At 41.1% G+C, this 20,249-nt stretch overlaps 1 protein-coding gene and 1 pseudogene across 2 annotated transcripts; both read right to left on the reverse strand.

Annotated features, from left to right (window-relative positions):
* Positions 1-299: 299 nt before the first annotated feature.
* On the reverse strand, positions 300-6,286 carry LOC120855444 (annotated as a pseudogene).
* A 6,814-nt stretch (positions 6,287-13,100) lies between these two features.
* LOC120855649 (T-cell surface glycoprotein CD1a-like) lies at positions 13,101-16,484 on the reverse strand. Of its 2 annotated transcripts, XM_040230190.1 has the most exons (6): positions 16,092-16,484; positions 15,512-15,778; positions 14,616-14,894; positions 13,862-14,140; positions 13,458-13,548; positions 13,101-13,295 (listed from the first exon to the last, which is right to left on the reverse strand). In XM_040230190.1, exons 1-6 carry the CDS (start codon positions 16,171-16,173, stop codon positions 13,253-13,255), a joined length of 1,041 nt encoding a protein of 346 aa, XP_040086124.1. In that variant the 5' UTR covers positions 16,174-16,484; the 3' UTR covers positions 13,101-13,252. The 2 variants fall into 2 exon arrangements, with proteins under 2 accessions (XP_040086124.1, XP_040086125.1); XM_040230191.1 differs by lacking the exon at positions 13,862-14,140.
* Positions 16,485-20,249: the final 3,765 nt, after the last annotated feature.

Raw genomic sequence — 20,249 nt, forward strand, 5'->3', positions numbered from 1 at the left:
ACAAGGAGAGTATGTATAACTCTCCTTTTATGTATGTATGACTGTCCTATGTCTACATGTGTCCTGAGCTCTTGAGCTGCTGGGATCTCTTTCCAAAGGGAGAAGAGTGCTTGGGGGTTCACAGTGTGTCCTGATGAGAATAGAGATGGAAGTCATTCTACATGGGATGGAGGTGAGAAGGAAGGAGCTGATAGATAAGAAGGAAGGGGCTGGAGGAGGAAAACTGAGAAAAGAGAGAAAAAGAGATGGGCAAGCAAGTGGAGACTGAGGGAAAGGGTAGGAAAAATGGACACAACAACTCACCAGTGCTTCCTAAGCCAAAATGCAAGACCTGTTAGGAGTACCAGGGGCACAGTCACTGCCAAAATGATCCATCCCACAGAGCAGTGATGATCTGTGGATAGATGTGCATACAAGGGTGTCCTCTCAAACCGACCCACTGTTTTACTGCATTTCTGTGCCCTTCATTTGTTATTCAAGTATCTGCCTCAACAATCTCCTTCTTCCCTATTTCCTCTCCTATCCCTCATCAGAGATGACTCCATCTAACCTCCTTCCTATATCTTTCAGGCTCTCATTTTCAACTCCCATATTTCTTATTTTTATTCCTTTTGCATCTGGAGTCCCTAGAATCCCCAATTTTTCATCTAGCTCTCCCTCTCTGCTTGAGGACCACCTATTCCCATCCCAGTGGGACTCCAGTTCTCCCTCACCCCAGTAGAGGATGATGTCCTGGCCTCCTAGACTGATGTGCCTCACCTGGCAATTCAGGCCAGATGCCTCACTGGCTTCCACATCCAAGGAAACTCGAAGATATGATGTCCCATCAGCATTAGGTAAGACGTTATTTCTCTGAGTGCCCTGTTGCTCCTGCTCACCCCGCATCCACATCACCCAAATGGGCTTTGGGTAGAAGCCAGAGGCATGACAAACCAGCATCAGATGGCCAGGGCCAGGACTGGGGCCAAGGGAGAGCCAGGCCTCTGGTCTTACTGCATAGGACAGAGGAAATAGTCAAATGAGGACTCTAGTACAGACTCAGAGGTTCAGAGCTTCACGTCATTTTAGATGGACATACTTTTCCCATCGTTAGCAGTAGTCACCCATTATCCCCTCCCCAACTTGGCTCCTTGTTAGGAAGATGAGACGGTGTTATTTTAGAACAAAAAACTTGTGGAGAGAGGGTGCAGGACTGACCTCATCTCTAGAGATATGCCTTTCCTGCCTCAAGAAGACCCAAGAGGAAATATGGGCAGATGTCACTCAGCAGCTTATGTATTTCCTGGGTGTGTCTGTAAAAGCTGAATAGTCTGCTGACCAACATGACTTGTCTGGAAGCTCAGCAGTTCTGATCCTTGATAAGAAAACCACACAAAGTCTATTGAGGCTTCACCAGCATGCAACTCACAGCCTTCTGTTATCTGTATTTCAAAACGATCTAGGGAACAGGAGTTACCAATCAGAGAAAAGAGGACATTAAAAGGAAAAGTGAATCAAAAGATGATGGAAGCAGAAAGAAGAAGTTTAGAAGATTTGAGGAAATGAAGTAAGATTGGCTTGATAAAGGTTCAAAGAAAAAGAAATTGGTGGTAGTTGGAGATTGAGAAAGAGATGAATGGCATGAGGAAAAAAAGTGTTTGAAGAAGGCAATATAAAGGATGTGGATAATAGATAATAATACAATAAGGAAGGACTTAGTGTGAGACAATGGGGAGTATAACAATCAAGAGTGAGGGGAATGCAATAGGTTATATTGAGTGTGTAAATAGAGATTGCTGAAGAGATTGAATGGGGAAGAAAGTCACACTTTAAGGAGTCCATCATAGAGTGAGGAAACTGAAGATATCTAGTCAGAGTCGAGCGAAAGGGGCTGTCACACGTGACCGCTATTGGAATATAATAAAACACAAGCCTGCAGTCAATGAGAGGGAAATGTATAAGTAAGTAGCAGAAGTCTTGAACATTATGGGAAGACAGGGTCTGGGTTACACCTCTTGCCCAACTGCTGTTCTATGGTAGGGAGAGGTAAGGTTCAGAATTGAGTGGAAATTGATTGGAGGATGTATATTAGAGAAATAAGAAATTCAGAGATACACACACACACACCTCACACTGTATCCCCAAGCCCCACTGAGGGAACTGAACTTATGTTCAAGATGCCATTGATTGGCATTGCTGTGAAATACCTGCAAAACTATAGTGAATCTCCTGTGAGATACACTTTGCAGTTCCATTAACTCCTCAATGTTGAAGTTGCCCTTGGACCAAGACCAAAGGTAAATGACTGTGTGAGAGCTGCTTTTCCAGCCATGAGTCTGCAAGTCACCCAACTAAGCTGAGCCCAGATTTTGTACCCAGGGATGGTTGTAAAATGATAAAATCCAAATGAATAGAAGGAGATTGGCTCCTGGAAGGGACATTGGGAAGGAGAGAGAAATGGAGAAAGGTACTAAAGAGGGGAAACTTGGTATATAATAGAAAAGGCAAGCCATCGATGTCTCAGTGGACATTTGGCTGCCCCAGGGTCCCAAGAGTTAGTTATATGCAGCCTTCAAGAGAGCACAGAGACCTGGAGTCAGGGATACTTAGAATGGAACTGTGCTGATAACTCTCAATCTCCAGCTTGGGGAAACCATTACACAGGCACACATGCATGCACGCATGGGTACACACACACACACACCTTCCTGGATAAGAGCTCTTACCCTCTTCATTGTCACCACCTGGGAGGAGAGTAAGGAACAACAAAAGTCACAAAAACAGCATCTCATCTGCAGATGTCCTTTCTCACAGAAAAGTAGGTCTTTGATTTCTGTTCTAAACAAACCTACCCCAAAACCCCTCTGTTCTGACTTCCTCTTCCTGCCAACAGGCAAACCTTTCTTTTAGTCACTGACTGAAGAAAGCTTGCTCCTTCCCTAAGCCCTGGACCACATACTCAGATATTCATTTCCCTTCCACTTCTGATACTCCTCTCTGGATTCCAGTGTCTCTCCTTGTCACCAACATCCATTCTGCTCACATTTCTATAATTTAACTGCTATGGACCAAATCTTGTTGGAAAGTCAATGTATTTGTAAGGCCTCTTTTCTCATTCATACAATAAAAGAATGAAAATAAATGTCTTCTTAACATCATATCTAATATTCTCATGCCCCTGCTCTTTTCCATCAGTCTTTCTCTTGCTTTTCTGAATATTTCCTCAAATATTCTCTTCCTCTTTCTCACCTTCACCTCATCTCATTCATATCTCTGACTTTTCTTGTTTCCCTTATTAGCTTTTTCAGAATCGCCTATGAGTTCTCTGAGAAACAGTATAAACTGACACATATTCTTCATTATTATTCTTAGGGAATAGCCAGTTCAGTTCAGTTCAGTTCATTTCAGTCGCTCAGTCATGTCCAACTCTTTGCGACCCCATGAATCGCAGCACGCCAGGCCTCCCTGTCCATCACCATCTCCCGGAGTTCACTCAGACTCACGTCCATCGAGTCAGTGACGCCATCCAGCCATCTCATCCTCGGTCGTCCCCTTCTCCTCCTGCCCCCAATCTCTCCCAGCATCAGAGTCTTTTCCAATGAGTCAACTCTTCTCATGAGTTGTCCAAAGTACTGGAGCTTCAGTTTTAGCATCATTCCTTCCAAAGAAATCCCAGGGTTGATCTCCTTCAGAATGGACTGGTTGGATCTCCTTGCAGTCCAAGGGACCCTCAAGAGTCTTCTCCAACACCACAGTTCAAACGCATCAATTCTTTGGCTCTCAGCCTTCTTCACAGTCCAACTCTCACATCCATGCATGACTACTGGAAAAACCATAGCCTTGACTAGACGGACCTTAGTCGGCAAAGTAATGTCTCTGCTTTTGAATATGCTATCTAGGTTGGTCATAACTTTTCTTCCAAGGAGTAAGCGTCTTTTAATTTCATGGCTGCAGTCACCATCTGCAGTGATTTTGGAGCCCAAAAAAATAAAGTCTGACACTGTTTCTGCTGTTTCCCCATCTATTCCCCGTGAAGTGATTAACTGACACATATTCTTCATTATTCTTAGGGAATAGCCAGTAGCCATCACAAAGACCACAGGAATATTGAAACATGTAAAGAAAAACCTCCTCTATTTGACCTATATTGACATATATTCAGTCACCAAAGAATCACTTAGCATCTGCCTGAAACCAAACATCTATTACACCTGTGAATTGTGTTATGTAGTGGCTGAAAATACAATCACTTTATTCAAGGATGTTTTGAATTCCTTGGGAAAATAAACATCTAAAACAAGAATTGTAAATCTTGGCATGCTGGGACTTATTATAAAGTATAAAGTATATATATTATAAAGTATAAACTCTAAACAAACAACAAAGAAAAACAAAAACAGCCTCCTTGAAACATTTGCCAAAATGGTGGCCCTTAACTGTTTTGTTTACCCAACAAGATCTCGTCTTCAGAGGTTGCCTTGAGGTATTTTACCTACAGCCTGTTTAAAAAAATTGTTTTCACTGAGTAAATTTGAAGATCTAATGGACTTTATTCGATGATTCATGAATTGGGCAGCATTCTTTCTAGCAGCTGGAAGGGTACACAGAGGAACAGTATAAAATGGAGGGTTTTTTTAGGAAGAAAGGTGGTGCAGAGGAGCAATTTTCAAAAGAAAAGAAAGGGTTATTTTAAGGCAGAATGTATTTTTGAGGGGAAGGGAATGGCAAGAATTTTATCATGTAGATTGCCTCTTCTTCCTCTGGAAGTTGGAGAGCGCCTACCTGAAAGATTATCTCATCGGTGCCAATTCAAAATTACAAAATGGTTGATTATGATTACATTTCTGATGATGGCCAAAACTGCAATTAAGTTAGATATTGAATCAAGGTTTGAACATTCTTTCAACAGCCCTTCTTTGAGACTGTAGTGAAAACACCCTTTCCAGACCTGTGGTCACTGCTGAGTTTTTCAAATTTACTGACATATTGAGTGCAGCACTTTAACAGCATCATCTTTTAGTTAACAACTCAGCAGGAATTCCATCACCTCCACTAGCTTTGTAGTAATGCTTCTTAAGGTCCACTTATATGTGGGTCAACAGTGAGAACCTTACATGGAACAGCTGACTGGTTCAAAATTAGGAAAGGAGTACCATAGGCTGTATATTGTCACCCAGTTTATTTAACTTATATGAACAGTACCTCATGGAAAATGTCAAGCTAGATGAATCACAAGCTGGAATCAAGATTTCTGGGAGAAATATCAACAAGCTCAGATATGCAGATGTCACAACCCTAATGTCAGAAAGTGAAGAGGAACTAAAGAGCCTTTTGAGGAAGGTGAAAGAGGAGAGTGAAAAAGCTGGCTTATAACTCAACATTCAAAAACTAAAATCATGGCATCTGTTCCCATCACTTCATGGCAAATAGAAGAGGAAAAAGTAGAAGCAGTGACAGATTTTACTTTCTTGGGCTCCAAAATCACTGTGGATGGTGAATGCAGCCATGGAAGTAAAAGATGCTTGCTCCTTGAAAGGAATGTTAAAACAAACCTAGACAGCATGTTAAAAAACAAAGACATCACTTCACTGACCAAGGTCCGTATAGTCAAAGCTATGGATTTTCCAGTAATCATGTACAGGTGTGGGAGTTGGACCATACAGAACGTTGAGCACCAAAGAACTGGTGCTTTCAAATTGTGGCACTAGAAAACACTCCTCGGAGTCCTTTGGGCAGCAAGGAGATCAAAACCAGTCAATCCTAAGGAAATCAACCCTGAATGTTCATTTGATGGACTGATGCTGAAGGTGAAGTTCCAAGACTTTGGCCACCTGATGCAAAGGGCTGATTCACTGGAAAAGACCCTGATGCTGGGAAAAATTGAAGGCAAAAAGAGAAGGGGTGACAGAGGATGAGATGGTTAAGTAGCATCACCAACTCAATAGTCATGAGTTTAAGCAAACTCTAGGAAATAGTGAAGGACAGGAAGCCTGGTGTGCTGTAGCCCATTGGTCCCAAAGTCAGACCCAACTTAGCAACTGAACAACAACAAAAAACCTTACTTGATGAAATGAGAAACTTTAGAGTGGTTTTTTTTTTTTTTTTACTAAAGTACATGCTAATAAGTATGATGTTTACACAAAGGATCCTGCTGTAAATCTCTTATTAATGATGTAAAAATTAATAAACAAAAACCTCAATTAATTAAAGTCAGGAAACCTGAAGTGGGGGTTCTCAGTATTTCACATGGCTTACCATGATTGAAGATGCCAAATTGCAATTCTCTGTTCTTCCTGAATAAACCCATCTTGTCTTGGGATATATCTCATCATCTATTTGTTTTAGGTCAACACATAACAAGAAACTAGTAATAATATGTGGGAAGTAAAGTGAATAGAATATTATGGAGTTATTTATACAAGATTCTCTTCTTATTGGTCTTCCCTGAATGTTCCATGCTTGCTTTATCATATGCTGCTCTCTACTGGAAATGCTGATCTCCCTCATTCATGGTGTTTATAACTATTTAAAGTCTCTTAAATATTTGTTTATGCTACTTATCACCTGGATAGATGCATTTAGGCTATTTATTTTATTATTTCTTAGTATATAACTAATCAGAAATTATCTCAAGCTAATTCAAAGAAGAAAACTTTTTGGAAAATTAAGATTAGAAAGTAGAAACCCAAAAAGAGCTTCACTGGAATATTTGTAATTTTTAAAAGCTGGATAAGCAAAATCACAACTTTTCTTGAAACCATCACAATACTGAAGTATCAAGGCCAACAATTAACCCAAAATTTAAGGAAAGACAGATTCTTCCAAGGAAATAAGAAAAACAAATCCTTGTTTATTTTGGACAGATACCAGATGCTGCACAAGACAGTAAGAATAATTCAGCTAAAACTGTTAATAAATTCCTAAAGGCTAGTGTGAATATATAGAACCCTTAGGATCCACAGACAAGGGAAATTCACTTTTTTCCATGTACATCACCAAGGGCTCCTGAAAGACTGGAATCAATTATATAGACCAGAGAAATCCTTCCTCATGGTACAAGCCTGAGATCTGAGAAAGGCAGGAAGTCCCAACTAGATCTTGCCCCACTATCTCCCATACAGAAAAGGAGGGAGGCTGGGAGCATGGGAGGGGGAAGGGAAGAAAGTTCTATTGTCTTCAGAACATGGGTGAAGACACACAGCAGCTGGAGGAAGGAGAAAAGTGGAGAAAGGACATTAAAAGAGCCTGTCCTCACCTATTAGAGATTCCATCCTGCTGAGAGCAATGTGGGAAAACTTAGAAGGCCCAAGTCCCTTAAGAATAAGACAGAGCCAGATTAAGACAATGTCCCTACTTCCTCTTCCAAGCAGGTGAGCGAGCAAGGAGTAGTAGGAACTTTCCACTGATACAAGAGAGGCAATAGTGTGACCATAAATCTTCTTTAAGAACCTCACAAAGGAACTTTCCACTGATGCAAGGGAACAAAGGAAATACCAAAGCCTGCAAGCCTGCAAGAGAACCAGGAAAGGCATTTCTCCCCTGCTTTTTAAATATGAGGTCCCACATTTATATTTGGTGCTGGACTCCAAAACTGAGTAGCCACCAGTGATTATGCCATTCATTGTAGACTGGGAAAAAGCAAGGAGGAGGCAGTTTGAGTTTGAGTGGGAAGAAGAGGAAGAAGAGCTAACTACCTGAGGAATGGAGGCTGGAAACAACAGGTTGGGAGCAGGCAGAGAGACCAAGGACATAACAGATGGAGGAGGAGAGGAGGAAGCCCAGAAGAGGAAGAAGAGGGGAGGAGGGAGGAACAAGAAGAAAGAGGAGGAGAGTGGCAGAGGCTGGGATGGGAGAAGGAAGGAGATGAAGATGAGAGGGAGGAGCAGGAGGAGGATTGAAAAGAGAAGTGGAGCAGAGCCCCTGATTCTTCAACTCAGCTTCTGTGGGCAACATTGGTCCTAATCAGGGAGCAGGAAGCAGCTGATACTTGAGTTGTGGCCCCACTGTAGACCTGCAGCTTCCCAGAGAGCTCCACTCCTGAGCATACACTCAGCTATGGTGGATGAAGTACAACTCTGAAGGAGGAGAAAGGATAGGGGTTTCTCAGGAGCTGACTGAGAAATACTGAGAAATGGGGGAGCTGAGGAAAACCAGAATTGGAAGCCAAACTCAAGGGATAAGGTGGGGGCAGGGGTGAGATGAATGTGACCAGAGGGGGGGTGGGGGAGAAAGAAAAGAACTAAGAGATCTGCTCCCTGGACCAGCAAAACCTAGAAGAGAATTCTGGGCATGTTGGGCTATACCTTGATTATAAATCAAGTTGGTTGGATATCCTAGGGGAGTCCGATATTCTTCCCTGGGTCACCAGACCTCCCTGAGGATCCTTCTTGATTCATTGGTCAAGACTTAAATCATTGGTGCTTAGGCCACCAGCAATCTCATATTCTTTCTAACAATTGTCTCTTGGTGCTCCTCCATACACAATCTAGCTCTTTAATTCCATCCCACCAGGACCCAGGTGTGAGCTCCTCTCCCTACACTATCTCAGAGGCTTATCCTACATCTCCTCCCCACCAAAAGAAACCTCAGCTTCCCTACTAGAGAAATCCACTGCCGCTTACAATGATGTGCCTTTTACTGGCCTCATTTTCCCTCCCACTCTGCTTCAAGATTCCCCTTCACTTTTCTGGCTTCATGCATCTGGTCTGTTTGCTTCTCACCCCTCACAGCAAATACTTTGCACTCTTGGTGGCTCAGATGGTAAAGAATCTGGTTTCAATGAGGGAGACCCCAGTTTGATCCCTGAGTCAGGAAGATCCCCTGGAGAAGGGAATGGCTGCCCACTCCAGTATTCTTGCCTGGAGAATTCCATAGACAGAGGAACCTAGCCAGCTACAGTCCACAGGGTGGCAAAGAGTCAGACACAACTGAGTGACTATCACTTCACATTTCAAAAGGAGCTTTGGACTGAGAGCAAGATAAACTCCTGGATAGACACATGCTGGATATAGAAGTATATTGGAGCGATCATAGCATTCTGGTCTTAGTTTTCTTATCTGTAAGATGATTAAGTGAAAATAACTGAATATGTCAAGCAACACGTTGGCTCCAACAATTGTGTGCCTTACTATGCTCCTACACCTTCTGACCAGTGTGTTCTCCTCTTTCACTACTCTGCATCTCCCTCCTCTCTCATTCTTCTGTGTCTTCCCTTCATTCTCCACTAAGGCTTTATCTCAACTCTTGGTCTTCCTCTCCATCTTTTCATAGTCCCTACCTTACAACCTAATCTCACCTTTCTTTCTGAGTAGTTTTCAAATCCAAAGCACTTTTATCATGTGATTCTTGGATTCCAATGTTCAGTTCAGTTCAATTCAGTCGCTCAGTCGTGTCTGACTCTTTGTGACCCCAGGGAATGCAGCACGCCAGGCTTCTCTGTCCATCACCAACTCCCAGAGTTTACTCAAACTCATGTCCATTGAGTTGATGATGCCATCCAACCATCTCATCCTCTGTCATACCCTTCTCCTCCCACCTTCAAACTTTCACAGCGTTAGGGTCTTTTCTAATGAGTCTGTTTTTCATATCAGGTGACCAAAGTATTGGAGCTTCAGCTTCAGCATCAGTCCCAGTCCTTCCTGTGAATATTCAGGACTGATCTCCTTTAGGATGGACTGGTTGGATCTCCTTGATGCCCAGGGGACTCTCAAGAGTCTTCTCCAGCACCACAGTTCAAAAGCATCAATTCTTCAGTGCTCAGCCTTCTTTATGGTCCAACTCTCATATCCTTACATGACTACTGGAAAAACCATATCTTTGACTATATGGACCTTTGTCACCAAAGTGATGTCTTTGCTTTTTAATGCACTGTCTAGGTTTTCAATATCGTTTCTTCCAAGAAACAAGCGTCTTTTAATTTCATGGCTGCAATCACCATCTGCAGTGAATTTGGAGCCCCAAAAAATAAATTCTCTCACTGTTTCCACTGTTTCCCCATCTATTTCCCATGAAGTGATGGGACCAGATGCCATAATCTTAGTTTTCTTAGTATTGAATTTTAAGCCAACTTTTTCAATCTCCTCTTTCACTTTCATCAGGAGGCTCTTTAGTTCTTTTTTGCTTTCTGCCATAAGGGTGGTGTCATCTGCTTGTCTGAGGTTATTGATATTTCTCCCAGCAATCTTGATTCCAGCTTGTGATTCATCCAGTCCAGAATTTCTCATGATGTACTCTGCATATAAGTTAAATAAGCAAGGTGACAATATATAGCCTTGATGGACTCCCTTCCTGATTTGGAATCAATCTGTTGTTCCATGTCCAATTCTAACTGTTGCTTTGTGACCTGCATATAGGTTTCTCAAGAGGCAGGTGAGGTGGTCTGGTATTCCCATCTCTTTCAGAATTTTCCACAGTTTATTGTGATCCACACAGTCAAAGGCTTTGGCATAGTCAGTAAAGCAGAAATAGATGTTTTTCTGGAACTCTCTAGCTTTTTCCATGATCCAGCAAATGCTGGCAATTTGATCCCTGATTCCTCTGCCTTTTCTAAAACCAGCTTGAAAATGTGGAAGTTCACAGTTTATGTATTGCTGAAGCCTGGCTTGGAGAATTTTGAGCATTTCTTTACTAGCATGTGAGATGAGTGCAATTGTGTGGTAGTTTGAGCATTCTTTGGTATTGCCTTTCTTTGGGATTGGAATGAAAACTGACCTTGAAATGAAATGAAAATGTCACTCTCCCATACGCACACATGTACACACACATAGCTAAAACCTTAAACCGTTACTTCACAACACAGTGTATATAAATGGCTCAAAGACATGTGAAAATATGTCAAGTACCATTAGCCATCATGGAAACATGAACCAAAAAATTTGGATACACTATACCCCCATTAAAAAGGTTAAAATTTAAAGGGTAAATACATCAAATATGAGTGACAATGTTGAGAAGATGAAAGGTAGATTGGTATAACCACTGAAAATTTGTTTGCTACTTATCTATTAAATGTGAAAAATACATATAAACTGGGCTCAGCAATTTCATTTGTATGTCTATTTCCAAGAGAAAGGGCTGTTTATGTTTGCAAAAAGACATGTATACAAGTGTTCAAAGCAACATTATTCAACATAACTAAAATCTGGAAACAATGAAAATGTCCATCAACAGTAGAATGGCTAAATGGTGGTACAGTCACACAATGGAATACTACACAGCAATGGAAAATAACAAATTACTGCTACATGTTACAACATGAATAAATCTCACAAAAACAATGTTGACTGAAAGAAGGCAGACAAAAAATAGGTCTTACAATATGACCCTAGTAACATGAAATTCAAAAACAAATCTAAACTCTGGTCATAAAAATTAGAATATTTGTTGTCTTTAAAAAAATATTGAATAAAAAATGGATGTTCACTGGGAATTAGAAACATGAGGGAGAAAAATTCTATGGGCTGAAAATATTCTATACCAGGGTAGTGAATTATGCTTAGATTCCCTCCAGAAAAGCAGACCTAATTCTGGAGAGGAGAGAACATCAAAGTAAACTATATTGAAACCAGAGACATTATATATAACATACTATCTATAATGCTAAGATGAAGATATGGAAATGTGAGAAAAGAACTAGACTTGTAGATTCATGAGACAATGACCAGTTTTGGTTTGTTTGTTTTCATTTGGCTGGGTCAACTTCTAGTTGTGGCACACAGAATCGTTTCATCCCAGCACCCAGGCTCTCTAGTTATGGTGCATGGACTTAGTCGCTCCATGGCATGTGGGATCTTAGTTCCCTGACCAGGGGTGGGACACATGAAACCCATGTTCTCTGCATTGCAAGACATATACTCAAAAATCTGTAAGAATGTGTTCTATGTAATCTCTTTGCCTTGACCTCACTTCAACCTCAGGATCAACATTCTTGCTCTCTTTTCTTGATCATCTTCTTTTCTCTTCAGGGACACACTAGCACTACTACCTCTCAGATGTCACCCATATCAGTGCTTCTCAAATTTTAATGCATTTATAAACCCTGCTGATTTTGCTGAAATACAAATTGTGTTTCAGGAAGTCTCAGCTGAGGTCCAAGATTCTATATGTCTAACAAGGTGATAACTCTGTTCCTTATCACTGAAACATTTTAAATAATATGAGTCTACATTCTTTCTTCTGCTTTTTATTTAAAATAATTATAAATCAATTTGTTCAATCGCTCTCATGTTCAATTCTTTGTGACCCCACAGACTGCAGCAGGCCCAGGCTTCCCTGTCCTTCCTTATCTCACTATTGTTCAAACTCATGTTCATTGAGTCAGTGATGCCATCCGTCCATTTCATCCTCTGTCCTCCCTTTCTCTTCCTACACTCAATCTTTCCAAGGATCAAGGTCTTTTCCAATGAGTACACTCTTCACCTTAGGTGGCCAAAGTATTGTCGCTTCAGCTTCAGCATCAGTTTCCAATGAACATTTAGGATGGATTTCCTTTAGGATTGACTGGCTTGATATCCTTGCAGTATGATGGACTCTCAATATAAAGAAATATTTTCATTCAAGTTAATCTCTAGAGTTAAAAAATAAGAATGGTCAAATATAAAACTGTGTTTCTCCTCAAGGGCTCAGAAAAATGACTAAAAACTAAGATCACTAAGTGCAGTCTCTTGGCCAAGTGAAAAGACGTTTAACCAGAAGAGCATCAGATGTTTCAACTACTACAAAGATGACAGGAAGGAAAAAAAAAAATTTAAGATCATAAATCCAGAATAAATTCAACCCAGATTTTTACTTACAACATACTACATAGAGATAAGACATTTTGCCATAGATACAAATAGTAAAAAGACATGGACTTTGTTCTCAAGAAGCTTATAAAATAGAAGGGAAAGGGGAAATAAATCGCTACAACAAAGGGTCTAAAATGAGGAGGACTTTAAAAGTTCAGTTAAATTACAATGGCAGTTCAGACGAGGCAGAGACAGCTTCCACTTGTGAATGAGAAAAGACCCTCTGGAGGAAGTAACATCTGAAATAAGCCTGATGATGCACTCACATTTGAATACGTGAAGGATCCTAGAACCTTATTCCATTCAGAATTTAAAATCCCCAACACATGTTAGAATGACAAATTCTGCAAAAATGCATTTAGCTTAATTGACAATTGATCATTAAGCAAAAAAACACAACAACTAAAAACTCTCTGTAAGGTAAGTGGAAAGGCCATCATCACCTAAGTCTGTTTAGATGTGTCCTGAGTTCCTGGGCAGCTGGGATCTCATTCCAAAGGGAGAATAGACCTTGGGGATTCACGGTGTGTCCTAATGAGAACAAAGATGGAAGTTACTCTACATGGAGTGGAGGTAAGAAATGACTGCTAAGAAGGAAGAGGTCTGGAAAACTGATGAGAGAGAGAAGAAAAAGGATGGACAAACAAGTGGGGACTTGAAAAAGGGCAGGAAGGATGCACACAAAGAACTCACCAGTGCTTCCAAAGCCAAAATGCAAGGCCTGCCATGAGCACCAGGGTCACTATCACTGCCAAGGCGATCCAGCCCACAAAGCTGTGATGATCTGCGGACAGGACACACACAGGTTTCCTCACAAACCCACCCACTGTTTTACTGCATTTCTGTGCTCTTCCTTTGTTATTGGAGTGTCACCTCACCCTCTCCTTCTTCCCTATTTCTTCTCTCATCCCTCCTTCATCTAACCTCAAGATTTCCCTATGTCTCTAGGGTTCTCATTTTCAACTCCTATATTTTTTATTTTATTTTTATTCCTTTTGGGTCTGCAGTCCCTAGAATCCCCAATTTTTCACCTGGCTCTCTTAGTCTGCTTGAGGACCACCTATTCCCATCCCAGCAGGGCCCCAGTTTTTCCTCACCCCAGTGGAGGATGATGTCCTGGCCTCCTAGACTGATGTGTCTCACCCGGCAACTCAGGCCAGATGCCTCACTGGCTTCCACATCCAAGGAAACTCGAAGATACGATGTCCCATCAGCATTAGGTAAGATGTCATTTCTCTGAGTGCCCTGTTGCTCCTGCTCACCCCGCATCCACATCACCCAAATGGGCTTTGGGTAGAAGCCAGAGACGTGACAAACCAGCGTCAGTTGGCCAGGGCCAGGACTGGGACCAGGGGAGAGCCAGGCCTCTGGTCGTACTGCAGAGGAGAGGGAAGATGGTCAGATGAGGACTCTAATGCAGACCCAGAAGTTCAGATTTTCACATCAATTTAGATAGACACACTTTCCCGCATTGAGCCTGGCCTGATTCCTGGATCAGGAAGATCCTCTGAAGAAGGGATAGGCTACCCCTCCAGGATTCTTGGGCTCCCCTTGTGGCTCAGCTGGTAAAGAATCCACCTGCAATGCAGGAGACCTGGGTTTGATCCAACCTGGGTTCGAAAATCCCCTGGAGAAGGGGAAAGGCTACTCACTCCAGTATTCTGGCCTGGAGAATTCCATAGACTGTAACAGACAATGGGGTTTCAAAGAATCAAATACAAGTGAGCAACTTTCACTTTCCCATATCTAGGATTGTCACCCATTATCCCCTCCACCTCTTAGTTCCATGTTAGGAAATGAAAAGGTGTGATTTTAGAACAAAATGTTACTGGAAAAGGGTGTGGAACTAACCTTGTCTCTGGAGATATGCCTTCCCAGCATCAAGAAGACCCAAGAGGAAACGTGGGCAGGTATCACTGAGCAGCTTGTGTATTGTTTCCTGGTTTCCTTTGAACAAATTGAATAGTCTTCTGAGGATCTGAGCCCTCCTTCCACCCTCTGGAGAGGACACCCATGACTTGTTCTGAAAGCTCAAGAAGTCTGATCCTTGATAAGCAGTCCGAATAAAGCCTACTGGAGCTTCTCCAGCATGCAGCTCACAGCCTTTTGCTATCTGTCCCTCAAAGGGATCTGGCAAAGAAAATTAGAGAAAAGAGGGCATAAAAAAGATAAAATTAATCAAAGGATGATGGAAACAGAAAGGAGAATTTCAGATGATTTGAGGAAATGAAGCAAGATTGGTTTCATCAGATATTCAGAGAAAGGGGAATTATTGGCAATTGGGAATATAGGAAGAGATGAATGACATAAGGAGGAAGGTAAAATATTTAAAGAAGGCAGTATAAATTATGTGAGCAAGAGAATAAGGAAGGACTTAATGTGAGAAAATGGGGGTTAAGATAACCAAGGATGAATGAAATGCAATAGGTAACACTGAATATATAGACATAGATTCCTAGTTGGAAACTTGGGGAAAGGGGCTGTTACGAGGGACCAATGAGGCAAGATAATAAAGCACAAGCCTGCAGTCAATGAGAGAGGAGTCTGTAAATAGCAGAAGTCTTGAACCTTCTGAGAAATCAGGGTCTGGATTATACCCTCTGCCCAAAAGGATACAATTGCAATTCTATGGTGTGGAGAGTTAAGTTTCAGAATTGATTGTAGGCTGTTTTTTAGAGAAATATACCCATTAAAACCCACACACCCCCTACCATATCCCCAATCCCTGTTAAGGAAAATGAACTTACATTCAAATTGCCATTTCTTGGCAAGGCTGTAAAATGCCTGAACAAATCTAACGAAGCTCATGTGAAAAAAATTTTGCATTTCCATCAACTCCTCATTGCTGAAGTTGCCCTTGGACCAAGGCCACAGGTAAATAATAGTGCCAGGGTTGTTCTTCCAGCCATGAGTCTGCAACTCACCCAACCAGCCTGAGCACAGACTTTGCACCCAAGAACTGTTGTGAAAGGATAAGACACAGATGACTTTGAAGGAAACGGGCTCCTGAAAGCCTGTGAGAAAAGAATAAAGACAATGAGGAGGGGCATTGGGAAGGAGAGATTGGAGAATGAAAGGTGCCAAAGAAAAAAAACTTAGAATCTAGATGAAAGGCAAGATATCTCAGCAGACACATGCCTGCCCCAGGGCCCTGTGTGCTATATATGAATATAATCTTCAAAAGAGCACAGGGGTCTGGGTCAGGGATACTCAGAATGAAACTAGGCTGATACTCTCAATCTTCTGGTTTGGGAAATAACCCCATACACACAGGTATGCACGTGCGTGTGCACACAAACACACACATTCACACACACATACACCTACCTTCTGGAACAGAGTTCTTACTCTCTTCATTGTCTCCACCCACGAAAAGAGCCAGGAGCAATGGAAGTTGCAGAAACAGCATCTCATTTGCAGATGTTTTTTTTCTTTCAGAAAAGTTGGTCTTTGATTTCTGTTCTAAGCAAACCTACCACACAACACCTCTACTCTAACTTCCTTCTCTTACCAACGAACCTTCCCTTTATTCACTGTCTGAAAAAAAAAAAAAAAGAAATCTGCTTCTTCCCTAATCCCCAGACGGCCTACCCAAATGCTCATTTCTCTTCCAGTTCTGACTCTCTTCTCTAGCTTCCAAGTTCTCTCCTTGTCACCAGATTCCATCCTGCTCATCTTCCCCAATCTAACCGTTATGGACCAAGTCTTATGTGTATTGAAAAGTCAATGTACCAGTAAGGACTTTCTCAACCATGAAATAAAAGCACAAAACTAAATGTCTTCCCAGCAACCTGCTTAAAGTTCTCATGCCACTGCTCTTTTCTGTTATTTTGACTTTCTCTTGCTTTTTTTTTTTTTAATATTTCCTCAAATATTTTCTCCCCCTTTCTCACTCCCACCCACCTCATTCACACCTCTGAGTTCTCACTCGTTGCTTTTCTAGCTTTTTCAGGATCCCCTATGATTTCCCTGAGAAACAGTATAAACTGGCATATATTCTTTATTCTTAGGGAGCAGCCAGTAGCCATCACAGAGATCACAGGAGCATTGCAACATAAAGAAAACCCTCCTCTGTTTGACTTGGATTGTCATAGAGTCATTCATCAAACAATCACGTAGCACCTGCCTGAGAACAAGCATCTGTTACACTTGTGAATCATGTTACACACAATGCAATAACCTTATTCAAAGGCTTTTTAGATTTCTTGGGGGATAAGACACTGAAACAAGAATTGCAAATCTTGCTGTGCTGAGACTTATTATAATGTATAAACTGTAGACTAAACACACACACAAGCATTCTTGAAACATTTTCCAAAATGGTGACCCTTAACTGTTTTGTTTACCCAACAGGATCTTGACTTCAGAGATTGTCCTGAGGTGTTACATCTATAGCCTGTGTGGAAAAAAAAAAAAAAAAACTAACTGAGTAAATTTGAAGATCTTCTGGCTTTACTCAATGATTCATGAATTGAACAACATCCCATCTAGCAACTACAAAGGCACTCAGAGAAACAGCATAAAATGGAAGGTTTTTATAAAAATAGCAGGTCAAGTGAGCTATTTATCAACAGAAAAGATTATTTGAGACTAGGACAGCTTCTTTTTGAGGGGAAGGGAATAGCGAGAATTTTATCATGTAGATTGCGTCTTCTTCCTCTGGAGGATGGAGAGGGCCTCACAGGGAGACTATCCCATTGGTGCTGATCAGAAAATTACAAAAGCGTTGATTAAGATGACACTTCTGGTGAAGGCTGGAAATGCAGTTAAGTCAGACATTGAATCTAGATTTGGCACCATGCACTTTAGCCAAGTGGCTCCACTACGGGCCTGTGGCTTTCTCTTCAACAAGCCCTACTGCACTGGATCCCCAACATCTAACAGAGTGCCTGGCAAGTGGTAGGTGCTCAGTGAATATTTTTGAGTGTTGGCATAATTTGATACAGGCATCAAATGATATCGTACATTATAGTGGTCTTCAACATAAAATTATTCAAGACATCAGAAAACGTTATTTACCCCTACTTGATTAAGTGAAAAACTTTAGGGTTTTACTTCAGATTAAACCAATACAGAATTGTAAAGTAAAGTAAAAAATAAATAAATAAATACATTACAAAATAATAAAAATAAAGTATATGCTAATAAGCATGAAGTTTACAGAAAGGTTCCTGCTGTAAACCTCCTATTAATGATGTAAAAAAATAATAAACAGAAATCTCAATTAAATAAAGTTGGGAGACCCAAAGTGGGGACTCTCAAGCTTTCACATGGGTCACCATGATTGCAGATGCCAAATTGCAATTCTCTGCTTATCTAGAATAAACCCATCTTGTTTGGGGATATATGTGGTCATCTACTTGTTTTAGGTCAACACATAATAAGAAGCCACTGAGAATATATAGGAAGTAAAGTTAATAGAATATAATGAAGTCATTTATCCAAGATTATTTTCTTACTGGTCTTACCTGAATGCTTCATGCTTGCTTTATCATATGCTGCTCTCTACTGGAAATGCTGATCTCCCTCATTCATGGTGTTTGTAACTGTCTAAAGTCACTTAAATGTTTGTTTATGCTACTTATAACCTGGATAGATGTATTTATGCTATTTATTTTGTTAATTCTTAGTATATAAGCAAACAAAAGTTATTTCAGGCTAATTCAAGGAAGAAATTTTTTTAAATTAAGATTAGAAAATAAAAAGCTAGAAAGAGTTTCATTTGAATATTTGTAATTTTTAAAAGCCAGACAAGCAAAATCACAACTTTTCTTGAAACCATCACAGCACTGAAGTATCAGGGCCATCAATTAACCCAAAACTTAAGGAAAGACAGATTCCTCCAAGGAAATACGAAATGCAAATCCTTGCTAGCTTGGGACAGATGTCAGATGCTACAGAAGCCAGTGAGAATAATTCACATAAAATTGTTTATAAACTCCTAAAGGCATGAGTATCTACACACTGAGAGTTACAGATAAGGGAAAGTCACTCAGTCGTGTCTGACTCTTTGTGACCCAATGGACTACCAGTCTCATCCATCCATGGGATTTTCCAAGCAAGAATACTGGAGTGGGTTGCCATTTCCTTCTCCATACAGATAGGGGAAATTCACTTTATTCCATGGACCTCACCAGGGTCTCCTGAAAGATTGAAATCAAGGATATAGGCCAGAGACATCCTTCCTCATGGTACAAGACTGAGATCTGAGATAGGCGAGAAATCCCAACCAGATCTCCACTATCTCCCACGCAGAAAAGGAAGGAGGGTGGGAGTGTGGGAGGGGGAAGGGAAGAAAGCTCTGTTGTCTTCAGGACATAGGTGAAGACACACAGCAGCTGGAGGAAGGAGAAAAGGGAAGAAGCGACACTAAAATAGCCTGTCCTTAATTTTTAGAGGTTCCATCCTGCCGAGAGCAAGGTGGAACACTTAGAAGGCCTAGCCCCCAAAACTGAAAGACTAGGCACCTGCCTAAGAATGAGACTGAGTCAGAATAAAAACAATGCTCCTACTCAGTCTGCAAACCAGATGAGCCAGCATGGAGTAGTAGGAAGTTTCCACTGCTGCACAAGAGGCAACAGTGTGGTCATAAATCTTGAAGCACCTCACAAAAGAAATACCAAAGCCTGTGAGTGAAGCAGACATTAAGAAAAATTCTCTATCCACACTGAACAAAGTAATGCTAGAGGAATTTGAAGACTGTTAAAACAACAACAAAACATGAATCCAATTAACACCTAATTGACAGAAATCTACACACTCAGTGTTTCACAAAAGTCTATTTCAAGACCAAAAAATTAAACAAAAACACTGTTTACTTCAGTGTCTCTTGTACACAATATGATTGCATTTTAACCAGGAGTTATTAAACACACAAAAAAAGTCATGAAAGTAAAGCACCCAGGAAACTAAGATAGTCTGCACTTGCCGAAAGATTTCCTTTGCCCTAGAGACAGTGACTCTAACCAATTAAAACAAACAAACCAAAAAAAAAAAAAACACACTAAACAAACATAGCTTGAAAGACAGAGAGACAGAGAAAGAAGTTGACTTCAAAAGAAAAGGAAAAGATTGATGTCTTAGAACCATTAAAAGCCCTTTTTCCCTGCTTTTTACATATGAGGCCCCATATTTACATTTTGTTCAGCTCAGTTCAGTCACTCAGTCGTGTCTGACTCTTTGCGACCCCATGGAATGCAGCACACCAGGTCTCCCTGTCTATCATCAACTCCTGGAGTTTACCCAATTGAGTCGATGATGTCATCCAGCCATCTCAACCTCTGTCATCCCCTTCTCCTCCTGCCATCAATCTTTCCCAGCATCAGGGTCTTTTCAAATGAGTCAGCTCTTCGCATCAGGTGGCCAAAGTATTGGAGTTTCAGCTCCAACATCAGTCCTTCCAATGAACACTCAGGACTGATTTCCTTTAGGATGGACTGGTTGGATCTCCTTGCAGTCCAAGGGACTCTCAAGAATACTGGGCCC

The sequence above is a fragment of the Oryx dammah genome, unplaced genomic scaffold, assembly GCF_014754425.2.
Source record: "Oryx dammah isolate SB20612 unplaced genomic scaffold, SCBI_Odam_1.1 HiC_scaffold_28, whole genome shotgun sequence".
In the NCBI taxonomy this organism is placed as follows: domain Eukaryota; kingdom Metazoa; phylum Chordata; class Mammalia; order Artiodactyla; family Bovidae; genus Oryx; species Oryx dammah.

Coding starts and splice junctions, on each gene's coding strand:
- LOC120855649 (XM_040230190.1), bottom strand. CDS start 16,173: ATGCTGTTTCTGCAACTTCCATTGCTCCTGGCTCTTTTCGTGGGTGGA. Junction 15,779..16,091: donor TAAGAACTCTGTTCCAGAAG/GTAGGTGTATGT, acceptor CTTTTCTCACAG/GCTTTCAGGAGCCCGTTTCC. Junction 13,549..13,861: donor GGACATCATCCTCCACTGGG/GTGAGGAAAAAC, acceptor TCCTGTCCGCAG/ATCATCACAGCTTTGTGGGC.